Below are 12,294 nucleotides of genomic sequence, written 5' to 3' on the forward strand. Positions count from 1 at the left end.
AGGTACCTGTTTTCCCACAATACCCGAGATAACTACCTATTGTGTTGTATAGATAGTTTGATTTAATTGCTTAAATTTCTAGGTTGTATTTTGTTACAGTACAAACCACCCGCAGTTAAGAAGATGCCTTCTGTAGGATCAACACCACCATCATCATCACGCTTACCGCAGCCAAGTGGTGTTAGCAAAACTGTTCTAGGTATGAAATGAATGTTACATATTTTCCAGTTCCTTTCCAAATATTCATTCTCAACCTATGCAGTAAAAGTAATATGATTTTAATATCTGGAAGGATCTCTACAGCATTACCCAGCAATTTAAACTGATGAAGTAAAAATATTCATAGGAGTTCAGTGTTACACGAGCAGATAAGATAATGTCTGATTTTCATAACAGTATTTTAAATTTAACCAATGGTTTTGTGACCTGATATTTCTTGTTTTTACTTACACATATACTTATTGTTGAAACTGATATAGTGAAGTTGGAAGGGGCATTGATCGGCATCTGCCCAATGAGGCTCTTAAGCACATAGGGTTATCTTCTGTTTTATCAGCTCAAATTGTTTTCTTTTCTGAATTGAACCTGCAGAATCATTCTGTGTAGTAATGCAAAATTTCATTGGATACTGGTCTCTCACCTGATATTTTTCTGTTGATTAATTCTGTAACTAATTTGTATGCTGAATATGATTCTGATTATGAACATGAACATAAAAGCCATGTATATTATAATTATGCTAACACTGGTCTTATTCCAATTTCAGATATCATTAGATATCAGACATGTTCTGTCTGTACACACTTTGACATTCTAGACTTCTTTTCCTTCCTTTTTCTTTCTGAAGAAAGTAATTGAGGTGCAATATTTTTATTAGAATAGAATATTATAATTAAACAGAATATATGCAGAACATATGCAACGCAATCGCATATGTTCTGTAAATTTCTGGAAACATGCTTGCTTTTTTGTAGTATCTTGACACTTGTTCATATCTTGACATTTCTAAAACTCTTGTTTTGAATTTTGATATTAAAAAATTATAATGAGTTTTATCATCCCATGCTTGCTTTCAACTGCAAGGTGCCTCTTCAGGTAAAGCACTATCCTCATCTGCATCCAGTGGGAGCAAAGTTCAGACATTGTCACCAGTTCATAAAAACTCATTTGGAATGGTGAACTCACAAGCAGGGTAAGTTTCCATTTAATGTTGTCATTTACACTTTATTTTATGTTTACGTTTTGCTAGTTCTGGAGGTCTTTGTGGTCTGTTTCACTTACTTTTTTGTTTTTGTTTTTTTTTGTTGCTGTGAGCTTCAGAAGTGTGATGTTATTAGTTTATCCTTAATTTATGAACACAATTAATGCTTAAGGAACATAAAAGTAGGTGAAGATACATTTTCTGATGTTCAAATAACGGCAAAGGTGGTCAAGTGAGAAAAATAGAAAGTAGATTTAAAGGTTATAGAATATGCAGAAATGGTTGGAGCTATATTTTTTTCTTTTTGTAAAAGCAAAGAGACTTTAAGGGGGAAACATTAGGCATAATTTCCTGCAGTTCATGGAAATTATAAAAGAGGTCTGTGCCACAGACCGCAAGTAAATTGTGACAGGATCTTCCCTCTTAGCACAGGAGGGTGGATACTTTCCCTCTTCCCTTTCCTGTTTTAAAATACTCAAGAGACAAGAAGTAAGTGGGCACAAATAAGGCAATGGATACCAGTGCTCTACAGCAGCAACAAAAAGTGGTAGATGTATGTAATTAAAGTTCAGTGAAAGTGCTGGTGTAATCAGGGCTGTTACTGATACTTTGCTGGGGGGGTAGTCAGTACACACTATCTCAAAGAATAAATGTCTGAAGAGATTGAAGTAGTGCAATTTTGCAGAAATTTGAGGAGTACTGAGAGAAAACATACAAAACAGTGATTGCAGTTGTAACATTGGTGATTGAAGAAGGCTTATTCCGATAAAAATGAGTATCAGATTGGTAAAGGCTGTAGAAGGTGGAGAAAAACAATGACTTAAGTTTGTGAGGAAGAGGGACATTCTGAAAGAGCTCATGGGGATGGACAGCTTTATTAATCACACAAAACTAGTGATTTTTAGTTTATTGCCCTTAAGTCTTACAAGTTACACGCACATACGAACTACAGCACCTCTTAATACCATGTCACATGAGGATGCAGTTCTGTCCCTCCTTGCTCTACCCACTCCTTCAGATATAGACTGGAGGTAGAGTCCATGAGGTTATCAGTTATTATTATTATTATTGTTCCCTCCAGTGTCATAGGAGCCTTTGGTCTATGGATCAGCTTTACTGCTGTTTGTAGGTATTTATGCTTCAACTGTCAGAAAATCCTACCCTCTGTTATGCACTACCATATCTTTATATCTTATTTTTCCATTTTCAGAGATGAGTGGCAAAAAGAGTAGGTCTGCAAACCACAGTAAAAAAGTCAGGGGAGATCATTTCAAGGCATGTTCCTGGCCCCAGTGGTGAATCCCAGCTATTTGGAAAAGGCCTTTTCCTGCTGGAGAGTAAATTGCAGTCTGTATTGCTTATTGAGAGGTCACAGGTTTTGGTCTTAACTTCTTAACAAGGAAGTTCTGTTTAATTTTACTAGACAGTTGCTCATTGGACTTCGTATTCTGTAGTCTTCCATTTCTTCTACTGAAACTTTGAAGAATACCGACATGATCAAACCAAGTAGTTAATATCTGAAGACATGTTTGCGCAAATTCTCTCTGTTCGCACGTTAACCACAAATAGATGGCTTCTAGTTAGCATAGTTCTCAGGTAATGGTCTCTGCCTGAGAGGCAGTTAATGTAGCTTGGTTTATAACCTCGCATATTTAAGAGTACAGATGAGTGTGTTTCTGCCTGAAGTCCTCGCTTTTCTGCTCTAAAAAAACATGTGTTCTCATCTTTGCCAGCCAGTCCTTATGGTTCCTTGCTGGTTATGTATTAGTCTTCTTGCAGAGGGCTGTTTAAATGTGTCTTTCCTAGGTGAGACCTAACAATCTTTCTTTTTCTTATACCTTGTTTGTATTCATTTCTGAGGTTTGTCAGGAGCTACATTGAAGCAAAGAGGAGCAGTTACAACATGGAAGAGTTAGGTGACTTAGATTGGTTACTAGTGACAATTTTGGCCCTAATCATTTTAGCCCCAGGATGTGAGGGGGAAATAGGATTTCGTTGAAATACCTACAAAATTCTGTGAGAGCAGGGACTGAGGCACTAACAGTCAATATCCTAAATTGGAGAGGGAGTTTGTTGTGACACAGATTTTCAACATTAAAACATCTTATAATATAGGCTATAGCTAATTGCAGCTAGAATTATTAAAAAAAAAAAACGAACACTTTTAAAAATCTAATAAAAATAGCCTTCATTAGAATGGAACATGATGTATTTTTTTTGCTATGTTTGCAAGTTAACCAGTAAAATGAGAAGCCATAGCATGATATCTGCTCCTGCAGTTGTCCCTAAGGAAAATTTTATTTATTTTTTTTTTACATTTTAATTAGTTGAAACCTAACTGTTGTCATTCCTGATTTGGCAGATAGAGCGGCTTAACAGTAGAATTAAGATTAATATTGGAAGGAGAGGGGAAGCAATTAAGTCAGACATTGGTTCTTTCTGTAGACTCATGATACCTGTTTGCTTTGCATAAGCAAAGGGGCAAGAAACGATTATCTACTGGCTAATGTTAGAACCAAAAGTGATTAAAATATACATGTGTGCAGTTTCCCTCTTGCTCTTTAGGTGGCACTCTTGTACTGCTGCCTGAAACTGTTGGACGGGCACATGAAGCAGTTCCTGCTTTCATGTTAAAGGTGAAGACTAGAAGGAGTTGGGTCTCTAAGGCATTTTGTTCAGTAAAGGAAAGATTCTTGACCTTAATTTTATATGAAGTTCAACTTAAATATCACAGTATACATTTTTATTTTGTGTGAGAAGAAATGAAACCAAATCTATGAACTCCCTTATTGTAAGTAATTTTTGCTATACTATTTCCTTTTTTAATTTGGATTTTCTTCTGCTCCCCAAGTAAAGGACTACTGAGAGAGCACACCACAGCATCATCAGTATAAGCTAGGTTGGTGTTAATGATGCTTACTCTGTATGCATATATCAGGATGTGTCATTTGAGCTCTGCAGTGAGAATTTTCTTCTTCTGCCTGGACAGAGTATAAGCGCAGACAGTTATAAGTATTAATGGAACTGTAGCAAAAGGGCATTATTTCTGAGTCCTAGAAAATGAAATAAGAGTGCAAGAGTAGCATGTGACTCTGTATTGTAGTGAGTAGTAAAACCTTCATTCACTTGCATGAAAGTAGGATTTACACTCTTTGATGCTGAAGAACTGGGAAAAAGGAAAATTAATTCTACCTAAATTGTGATTAGGCATATATTTTAAGAGTGAATCATGTTAAGATCTTAAGATTGATACATATTTTGTAAGAATATGAAGCTTAGCTTTATCGTGCATTTCTTGAGGAGCAGGGCGGTTCTAGTAAACTGTCAGATGCAATCAGATTTTCAGAAACAAAAATTGGGTACATTCGTCTTATCCTGAGGCTAAGCAAACAGGCAAACTCCACCCCCACGTGTAAACTGTTTTGCCTAGCAGAACCTGACACCACTGTTTGCGGTCAGTCAGGGATCTTTTGTATGTACAAATTAATTTTCTGTGCATGGCTCATTTATGAGCAATAGTGTTTTTTAATTGGGACTTGGAAAATTATGTGATGTTTTTCAGTGTAAAAAATGAACCCTTAGAAATTACTTTGTCATTTTTGTTTTATTTGGGGGATGGAACATCCTGTTTAGTGTTAAGCTGATCTAAGTTAATCCTCCTGGGAATCGTGTCTATTAGTGATACATTTAGTACTGTCTTACAGCTGAAATGCAACGTCAATAGCACAGCTAACCAGTATCTGTAAATTTTAAATTCCACTTGTATATTTGCCTTACAGCATGTTTAGCCTTTAAAAATGTATTTTGTAAACATCTTATTCTTTTCATTAAAACTCTAACTTACACAGCTTCATTCAATGAAATCTAGTAAATAGGAAGTTGTCTTCGTGTTCTTTGCATTTAATAAGATTCTTCTGATTGTCCTTTTTTTTTCATTAGTACATGAAAGACCTGTCAGTTTGGGGGATTTGGGTTTTGTTGAAGAGTGGAAGAATCCTGTAGCTCTTTATTTTTATCATAACTGTTTCTAGGTTATTGTCTGCAATATTCTATACTGTAGGTGCCTGAAGTTACAGATCATGTTGATAAATTAAGGATCAGAAAAGAGCTAAGAAAAGTGTGATAGGTTGGAGTCCAGAGGAGTGCCACAAAAGTGATCATAGGTTAGAGCATCTTTCCTGTGAAGACAGGCTGACAGAGTGGGTTTGTCCAGCCTGGGGAAGAGAAGGCTCCAGATAGACCTTATTGCAGCCTTCCAGTACTTAAAGGGGCCAGCAAGAAATCTGGAGAGGGGCTTTTTATAAGGGCATATAGTGACAAGACAAGGGGGAATGGCTTTAAACTTAGAGGGGAGATTTAGATTAGATATTGGGAAGACACTCTTTACTCTGAGGGTAGGAAGATCTCATTTAATGCTTTTGAGATGTGGATTGCAAGGTTCATACCAGAAGCTTCTGAAAAAAATTATGTAGCAAACTTGATGGGTTATTTCCTTTTTAATACAATGTTGTTGTAAGAGCATGAAAAGTAGTATGATACAGGTGTCGGAGATACAGCAATACACAAGCACTTTTTTTTTTATGGTTGTATCTTTTATTTTAAAAGCTAAATTAAAAAGAATATGCTTCCTTGACAGCAATTAGCTGTTGCCTTGCTGGCATTGTAGTTTATTAAGGTTGTATGATAAGAATCAGAAAACTGCAGAGTAATTACAAGAAATTATTTCTCTTGGTGGGAGGATGCATTTTGTTAGTTTTGGTTCTTTGGTTTTGCCTTCTGATTTCCCTCTAGGGGTGGGGAGGTTACAGAATAGTTAAGCTTCAGCTACCCAGATATTTCCATCAATCTTGCTTGGTTTGTTTCTTTTATAGTTCTTTAATTTCAGAAAGATCAATAAAAAATATTTTAAGTGTCATCATTTTCCAGTTCAGGGTTAAGTTGCTAAGCTTTCCTTGAGATGAAATTTCAGTTATATTATTGAGGTAGGGCTGGAGATATAATAGGCTTTATGCAGTTTTTAGTGAATGATGTAAGATGCTAGAAATGCAGAACTTTACTTGAAGATCTAATTTTCCTAATATAAGCTGTGGTTTCTGAAAAGCTACAATTTTTCTTTAAGCTGATATGTGGAAGGGATGGTGGTATGGGATTTTTTGTTTAGTTTTAAACAAAAAAACAAACAAAAACCCAAGAAAATGTTTTTAAAATTTGAGGTTTGGTTTATTCTTTTTGGTTTGAAAATGTTACCCATAATAATAGAAAAGTGTATATACTGTCTACTGTGAGTAGAGTTTTTTTTTATACTAAAACAAAGGTGTTTTTCTTTCAGGCTTTCTGTTCTTTTCTCATCTCCATAAAAGACAAGAGAATGGAAGGCATGTTATTCTCTCTGGGCACAATGTTCAGCCTTTACCAAATAAAGTGAAAAAAAAAAAAATTCCTTCTTGGTAATTCTGAAAGTCAAGGAGGCTTCTACTTACATCTGTTATTTTCTAACATCTTAATAAAGTTACTGTGGCTTGTAATTATGAGCCCCTTTTACTTGAGAAGTTTGACATTATGTAAGCTATTCTTAAAAGAAAAAAGGCCAAATGTGAGTGCATTGTGCAGATAGTGAGGATAACTGACATTAGTTTTTTGTTTTGTGTTTAAAAAAAGTATGTATTGGAAACCTAATCCAAATATAAGTCTATGAAATCCTGTCCTCTTCGAAGTAAAAAGCACCTCTTTGTTTGCTGAATTATTAAAGTCTGATTTCTACGTTATTTTAGTCAGTGGGGATTCTTTGGGAATGTAAGTATTTAATTGTGAGTACTTTAAATTGTTTGCGATAACTTGAATAGCAATCTAGCAATCTCCTTATGAGTACCCCTTTATATATTTTAGTAGTAAGATGGACAAGTTAGGCCTACCGCTGCGAACTGGAAGAGATGTGCAAAGGTTTTATGACACTGATACAAAAACAGACAGTACCATCAAAAGACCAAATGAGTTGTTGCCTATAAAGAAGTAAGTATTACAAATCAATGTGGTTTATCTGTTTTGCAGAATCTTCCTCTAAAGCATTGGAATAGTAAAAGTATTACCTTGGCAGACATCTGTCACCCAGGATGTCTGCCATATAATGCTGTTGGAGAAGAATATATAATGTAATTAGTATAAGCATCTGTTTTATGTTAAGTAAACAGCTTCACAGTAGAAGAGGAAATATTAAGACTTTTACCAGAATTGACTTCTTTTGTTACTGGTTATGAACTAAAAGTAACGAACATCTATCTTTGTAAACCTGAGATAAAACTGTTGAATGACGTAAAGCTGAAGTAAGCATTTAAGCCTGATAACTATACAAATGCCTTACAGGCAGATATTTTATGGCAAAGTAATTTTATTCTCTGAAAGTCAAATACTTATCTGTCTTCTGTAAGAATTTGAATAGGGAAGACTTTGTAATAAGATGTTCAGCATTTTATTAAGTCCAATTTATATAAAGACTTTTGAATATTCAGCTAGTTTGGAAGAAATCTAAGTTTGGAAGAAATTTTATTCCGATCTTTTAAAAAGGAAATAGATACTATATAGTATCTTTATTTTAATTTGGAAGATGCCAGATTCAATTGGGTTGATTCTTCATGAACAATACCTTAAAGAATATTGCAAAAGAGAGATTAGTAAGGAATTATGGGACACATACATGGAATATAATGCTTTAGATAGTAGAAATGTGATTAAATCTCTTACTGTTATTTTAGTATTGTAACTAAAGCTGAAGTATCTTTGGGACAGAGCTGGAATATTTGAACTTAGTTTTCTATTTGAAGAAGTAAAACGAATGAAGGGGGGTGGTATCTTTTTAGATATCTTTTAGGTATCTTTTTGGGGGGGGGGAGGGTGTTGTTCTTTTGCATGTTGGGCTAGAGCTATAAATCCTGTGAACGATCAAAAATCGGGTCAGTTTTTGATTTTATAGTATATTATAAGATGGCTGGAAATTTGTCTGAGTAACTAAAAGTGCTTACAATAGCTCCTATCCATAGTGCAGTGATTTGATTTTTCTTCTTGAGAGAACTTCTGTAAGAGTATGGGTGCTTACTGCTCTTCATAACTTCTCTGTTGTCCTTATTTGAATGTCCGCTAAGTTTATGAATTAAATCTGCCTTCTTTACAGGACATTATTCAGTATGTTACATGCCAACAGCATTTGACAAATGTGAATAGCTACTGACCCTTGTAAAACTCAGCATAGCAATGTGGATGGTCACAGTTTATGATTTCTGGGCTTTGGTATGCATGCCATTAGTCATAAGGAACTTACTTATTATTTTGCACAGAACTATGAGTTGTTGTGGGTGACAGTGGTAACTGTCAAGAATATGCGAAAACATCCTGTCTAGGGAGCAAGCTTGATACTTCAGCGTATTATTGCAAACTCAAACCAAATTGCAAATGCATAAATAGAGAAGGCTTTTCATTTTGCAAACAGTCGTAATTCAGCTAGGTGTACAACATGAGCTGAAGTTACCTTCAGTCTTATTTCTTTGAAATTCAGAATGAATAATAAACATCTTTAAAGGTATGTCCAGATTTTAAGAATTCAAGGTGGCATTGTTACACAGCTTCATCTGTTGTCAGGCTCCATTAATACTTCACATGGTACAACTTAGAACAGGAATTTATATAACTTTGCAAAAAAAAAAGACAAAAAAAATTCAACCAAAACCCAAAAAAACAACAGAACTAGGCAAGTAAATAGAAGTGACAGAGGTTAGACAGACTGGAAGAGACCAAGCTGTGGTGGCAGAGGTTCATATAATCAAGAATGTCCAACTCTGTTGAAAAACATCTGTCTCAAGAGACTAGATTGCAACTTAAGGATGCAATTTCAAGATTTGTCATTTCATACATGAAACCTAATGCTAATCATGTGTCTAGATCTGGGATGAATAAAGCTGTAGACCATGGTAGCCTGCTACTTCTGCTGATTTACTTATCAAAAATCTCAGAAAACATTGCAGTTAACTGTAAGACTCGTATTAAAGCTTCTAGTCTAAAAATATGTTTGGGTTTTTGTTTTGTTGTTTTTTTTATTATTTTTAGAAAGCTATTTGAGGAAAAGAGTCTGCAGAAATTATGCAGTAAGATATGTTTAAATATTTAAGAATCAAGACATTGTGTTAAACCTTTAATGAATGATGTTTTACCTCTTTGTGGGACTCTGCCTCCCTCAATAGACAGGGTAAACAATGCACTTTCAATGTGGGTTTTCAATATTTTGTTGGTTTTTTTTTCCTGGTTCGGTCGGTGGTCTCTGTTCTGTACTAGATGCCACACAAATCATGTATATAAGACACTGATTTCTGAGAAATTTCTCTAGTATATACTTAGCATTAAAACATCAGGTGAATTTTCAGAGTAATTAGTGGGATGAGGGTATATTACGTATGTTTTAGAGAACTGAACAGTTGAAATTCAAGAAAGAATAGTGTTTAGTTTTTTTCATGTCAATTTGTGTCAGATATCTAGGACTCCTAGTATTATGTTTAAAAATGATTGAGTCAAAGTACACCTCGAAGAGACTTTAGTTTAAGAAGTTAATGCTGTTAATTGCAATGTGTTTGTCCCCCAAAAAAGTCCAGAGAAAACTGAGTCAATACTACTTTTGAAAAAATGTTTTGAATTGCTTGCAATTTTCTAAACAGGAGCTGAGACACAATTCTGTTCTTTGCATCATAGTCTGATCATCTACAATCCGTCATGATCTGTACCATTTCTGTGTCTACAGCTGAATTTTTCTTTATATGCTTTTCCAGCTTCCTTAACAAAGTTAACAGTACAGAATGTCTTTTCCCCTGTTGAGCTCTAATGACATTTACTCAGTTATAAGCAAAGGTCTCTCTTCAGGGTAAAATCAGATGAGGGAAATAACATAAGATAGAGAATCTAGCATCTATACTGTTGTGTATACTTGTAACGGTGTAATTTAGGTTACATTTAGAACTTTTATCCTGGAATTTTGTAATGTCTGAAAGACATAACTTTTAATAAGTTTAATTCTGATATAACTTATGTAGCCCTTTTCAGGGTTTGGGTTTTTTTTTGTTTGTTTGTTTTTTTTTTTTAATTATGAAACCATCTTTAGAATCTCTTTGCAAAAGAAGTTGGGCAGACAGGAAAACTAAGGGAGAAGGTTGGTGTTTTGCCCAGTGAGTCAGAATCTTTGATGCTTCCACTCTACCCGTTACATGTAGAAGCCATTCTTGTTAAACTTGAATATTTTAGTTAAATATAATATCACTTGATTTAATCTTAAATTTAGTTCCTGATTTCAACTTTTATAGTGAATTTGATCGCTTTTCCCCTGAAGTGTTTCCACTTAAGCTGAAAAGCCATCTTTAATCTATGCTCATAAACATGAAGGAAGAAATGTTTTATGCAACATGTCTAAAATTCAGGAGTTCTTACATTGTTCCTCAGTTGTGTCAGTGTTTCATTTGAAGTTACTGGAGTTGAATGCATTTTCTTCCATTTACTTTGAAACCCAAACCAAGACTAAGTTGTTTATTGTTGTGAAATGAGCAGTGGGATTCATCTGAAGGGAAGAAAAAATTAGAAGTCCCTTCTGGGTTTCTATTGCCAATCAGGCTCTTCGTGACAATTTTTTTAAAATAGGGTCTTATTTTAATTTTATGTCTATAAGCTAGTCCCAACTTAAATTTCATTTATGCATTAGTGTTCCAAGAATGAGAACAGAAAAACTTGGTGAGTCATTCACAGGATATCAGTCACTAAAGTCTTGCTGAAGAAGAAATCCCAGTAAATGGTAATTCTTTTGAGTAGTGATGAAAAATTCTGTACTTTGTCACTGATGATAAAAGGATGCCCCTTCCAATCTTTCTTTTTTTAGTGCTACTCAGATTTTTCAGGGAATTCTGATGTTTCAGTAGTCATCAAGTAAGTGGTGAGATGTTCTGTATGTTTAGGATGTGTTGTTCATTGCATACCCACGATTCTGAGGAAAGCAGCTTTCATAGCAGTGTGGTCATACTATTGAAGCCTGTGACAGGCTAGAAAAAAAAATAGGCCCTAATGCACAGCTGGATAGACTTTCCTCCTATTTATAAATACACTATTTATGCTTTGAAGAAAGAGGATCTACAGCATTATCTAAGAAGTGCACATCCTAAATAAAAATGATGAAAAAGAGTTTTGTGACTCATTTCATATTGCTCACAAAATATTGAGAATATGGTCTTCCTTCTGCATTTTTTTTATTTTTTTACGTTTTTGAACTTTTAAGATGTGCAGTCAGCTGCTCTATATTTCTCTGAAAGACCTGCCAGTCCTAAAAAGTGACTTGTAGTTTGTCAAGGTAGACATTATATACTAAACCACCAGTACTGCAGGATCTACCTATATTTTGATGTGAAAGCAAGTAAAGCACGAGAAGGGACCTGCTGTTCTCTTTTGTTTCTGATTCTAAGACTGAAGTCATATTCAGTCCAAACCATGCCAGTTCATGCCAGAGCTCTACTGTCTGCTCCTAGTGGGAAATAAGTTATATTTTTCATGCAGTTAATTGATGTGTAGATTGTTGAACTATTTTTTTTTACCATTTGTAAATGTATGTTGTTGCGTGTATTTTTGTGTATACATAAATGATGAGATGTTTTTTGTGTACTAGAGGTGCAACAAAGCCACGGACATCAACCCCTCCTAGTGTAGCAAGAACCGTGAGCACAGGTGCTCTAACAAACAAAAGAAAAACTAGCAATTCCGACATTTACTCAAGGTACCTTTGAATTCTGTGGATTTTTGTCAGCAATAGATCCTTAATTAAAGGGGAGTACTTATTACAAAAGAAATTAGGGAAAATACTGTTCTCTGCAGTTAATAGATAACTCATAATCAATATTATTTAGCATGTTTAATATACTGAATATATCTTGTATATTTGTCATCTAACAACACCTTTGTCATCAGCTGCCTTGGGTGTGCATGCAAGACTGTTAGAAATGACAAAAACATCTTAGGAGAGCTGTTGAAAAAAAATAAGTGAATGGTCCTTCAAATGATGAGTGGTTCAGCTGAAAGTTAAT

General features: G+C 34.7%; 2 protein-coding genes across 2 annotated transcripts in view; both read left to right on the forward strand.

Annotated features, from left to right (window-relative positions):
* Positions 1 to 12,294, forward strand: part of LOC134175531 (uncharacterized protein YagA-like) — a 336,167-nt gene that overhangs the window by 35,366 nt on the left and 288,507 nt on the right. The gene's annotated exons all lie outside the window — the stretch shown is intronic.
* The window catches only part of ZC2HC1A (zinc finger C2HC-type containing 1A), a 36,944-nt gene that overhangs the window by 17,432 nt on the left and 7,218 nt on the right, over positions 1 to 12,294 (forward strand). Inside the window, exons 6-9 of the mRNA XM_062641572.1 lie at positions 100 to 199; positions 1,084 to 1,192; positions 7,088 to 7,210; positions 11,880 to 11,987. Of these exons, the coding sequence (XP_062497556.1) occupies positions 100 to 199; positions 1,084 to 1,192; positions 7,088 to 7,210; positions 11,880 to 11,987 (440 nt within the window). The remainder of the gene's footprint in view (positions 1 to 99; positions 200 to 1,083; positions 1,193 to 7,087; positions 7,211 to 11,879; positions 11,988 to 12,294) is intronic.

This window comes from Pezoporus occidentalis, unplaced genomic scaffold, assembly GCF_034315485.1.
Source record: "Pezoporus occidentalis ecotype Australia unplaced genomic scaffold, CSIRO_AGI_Poc_V1 ctg69, whole genome shotgun sequence".
Classification (NCBI taxonomy): domain Eukaryota; kingdom Metazoa; phylum Chordata; class Aves; order Psittaciformes; family Psittacidae; genus Pezoporus; species Pezoporus occidentalis.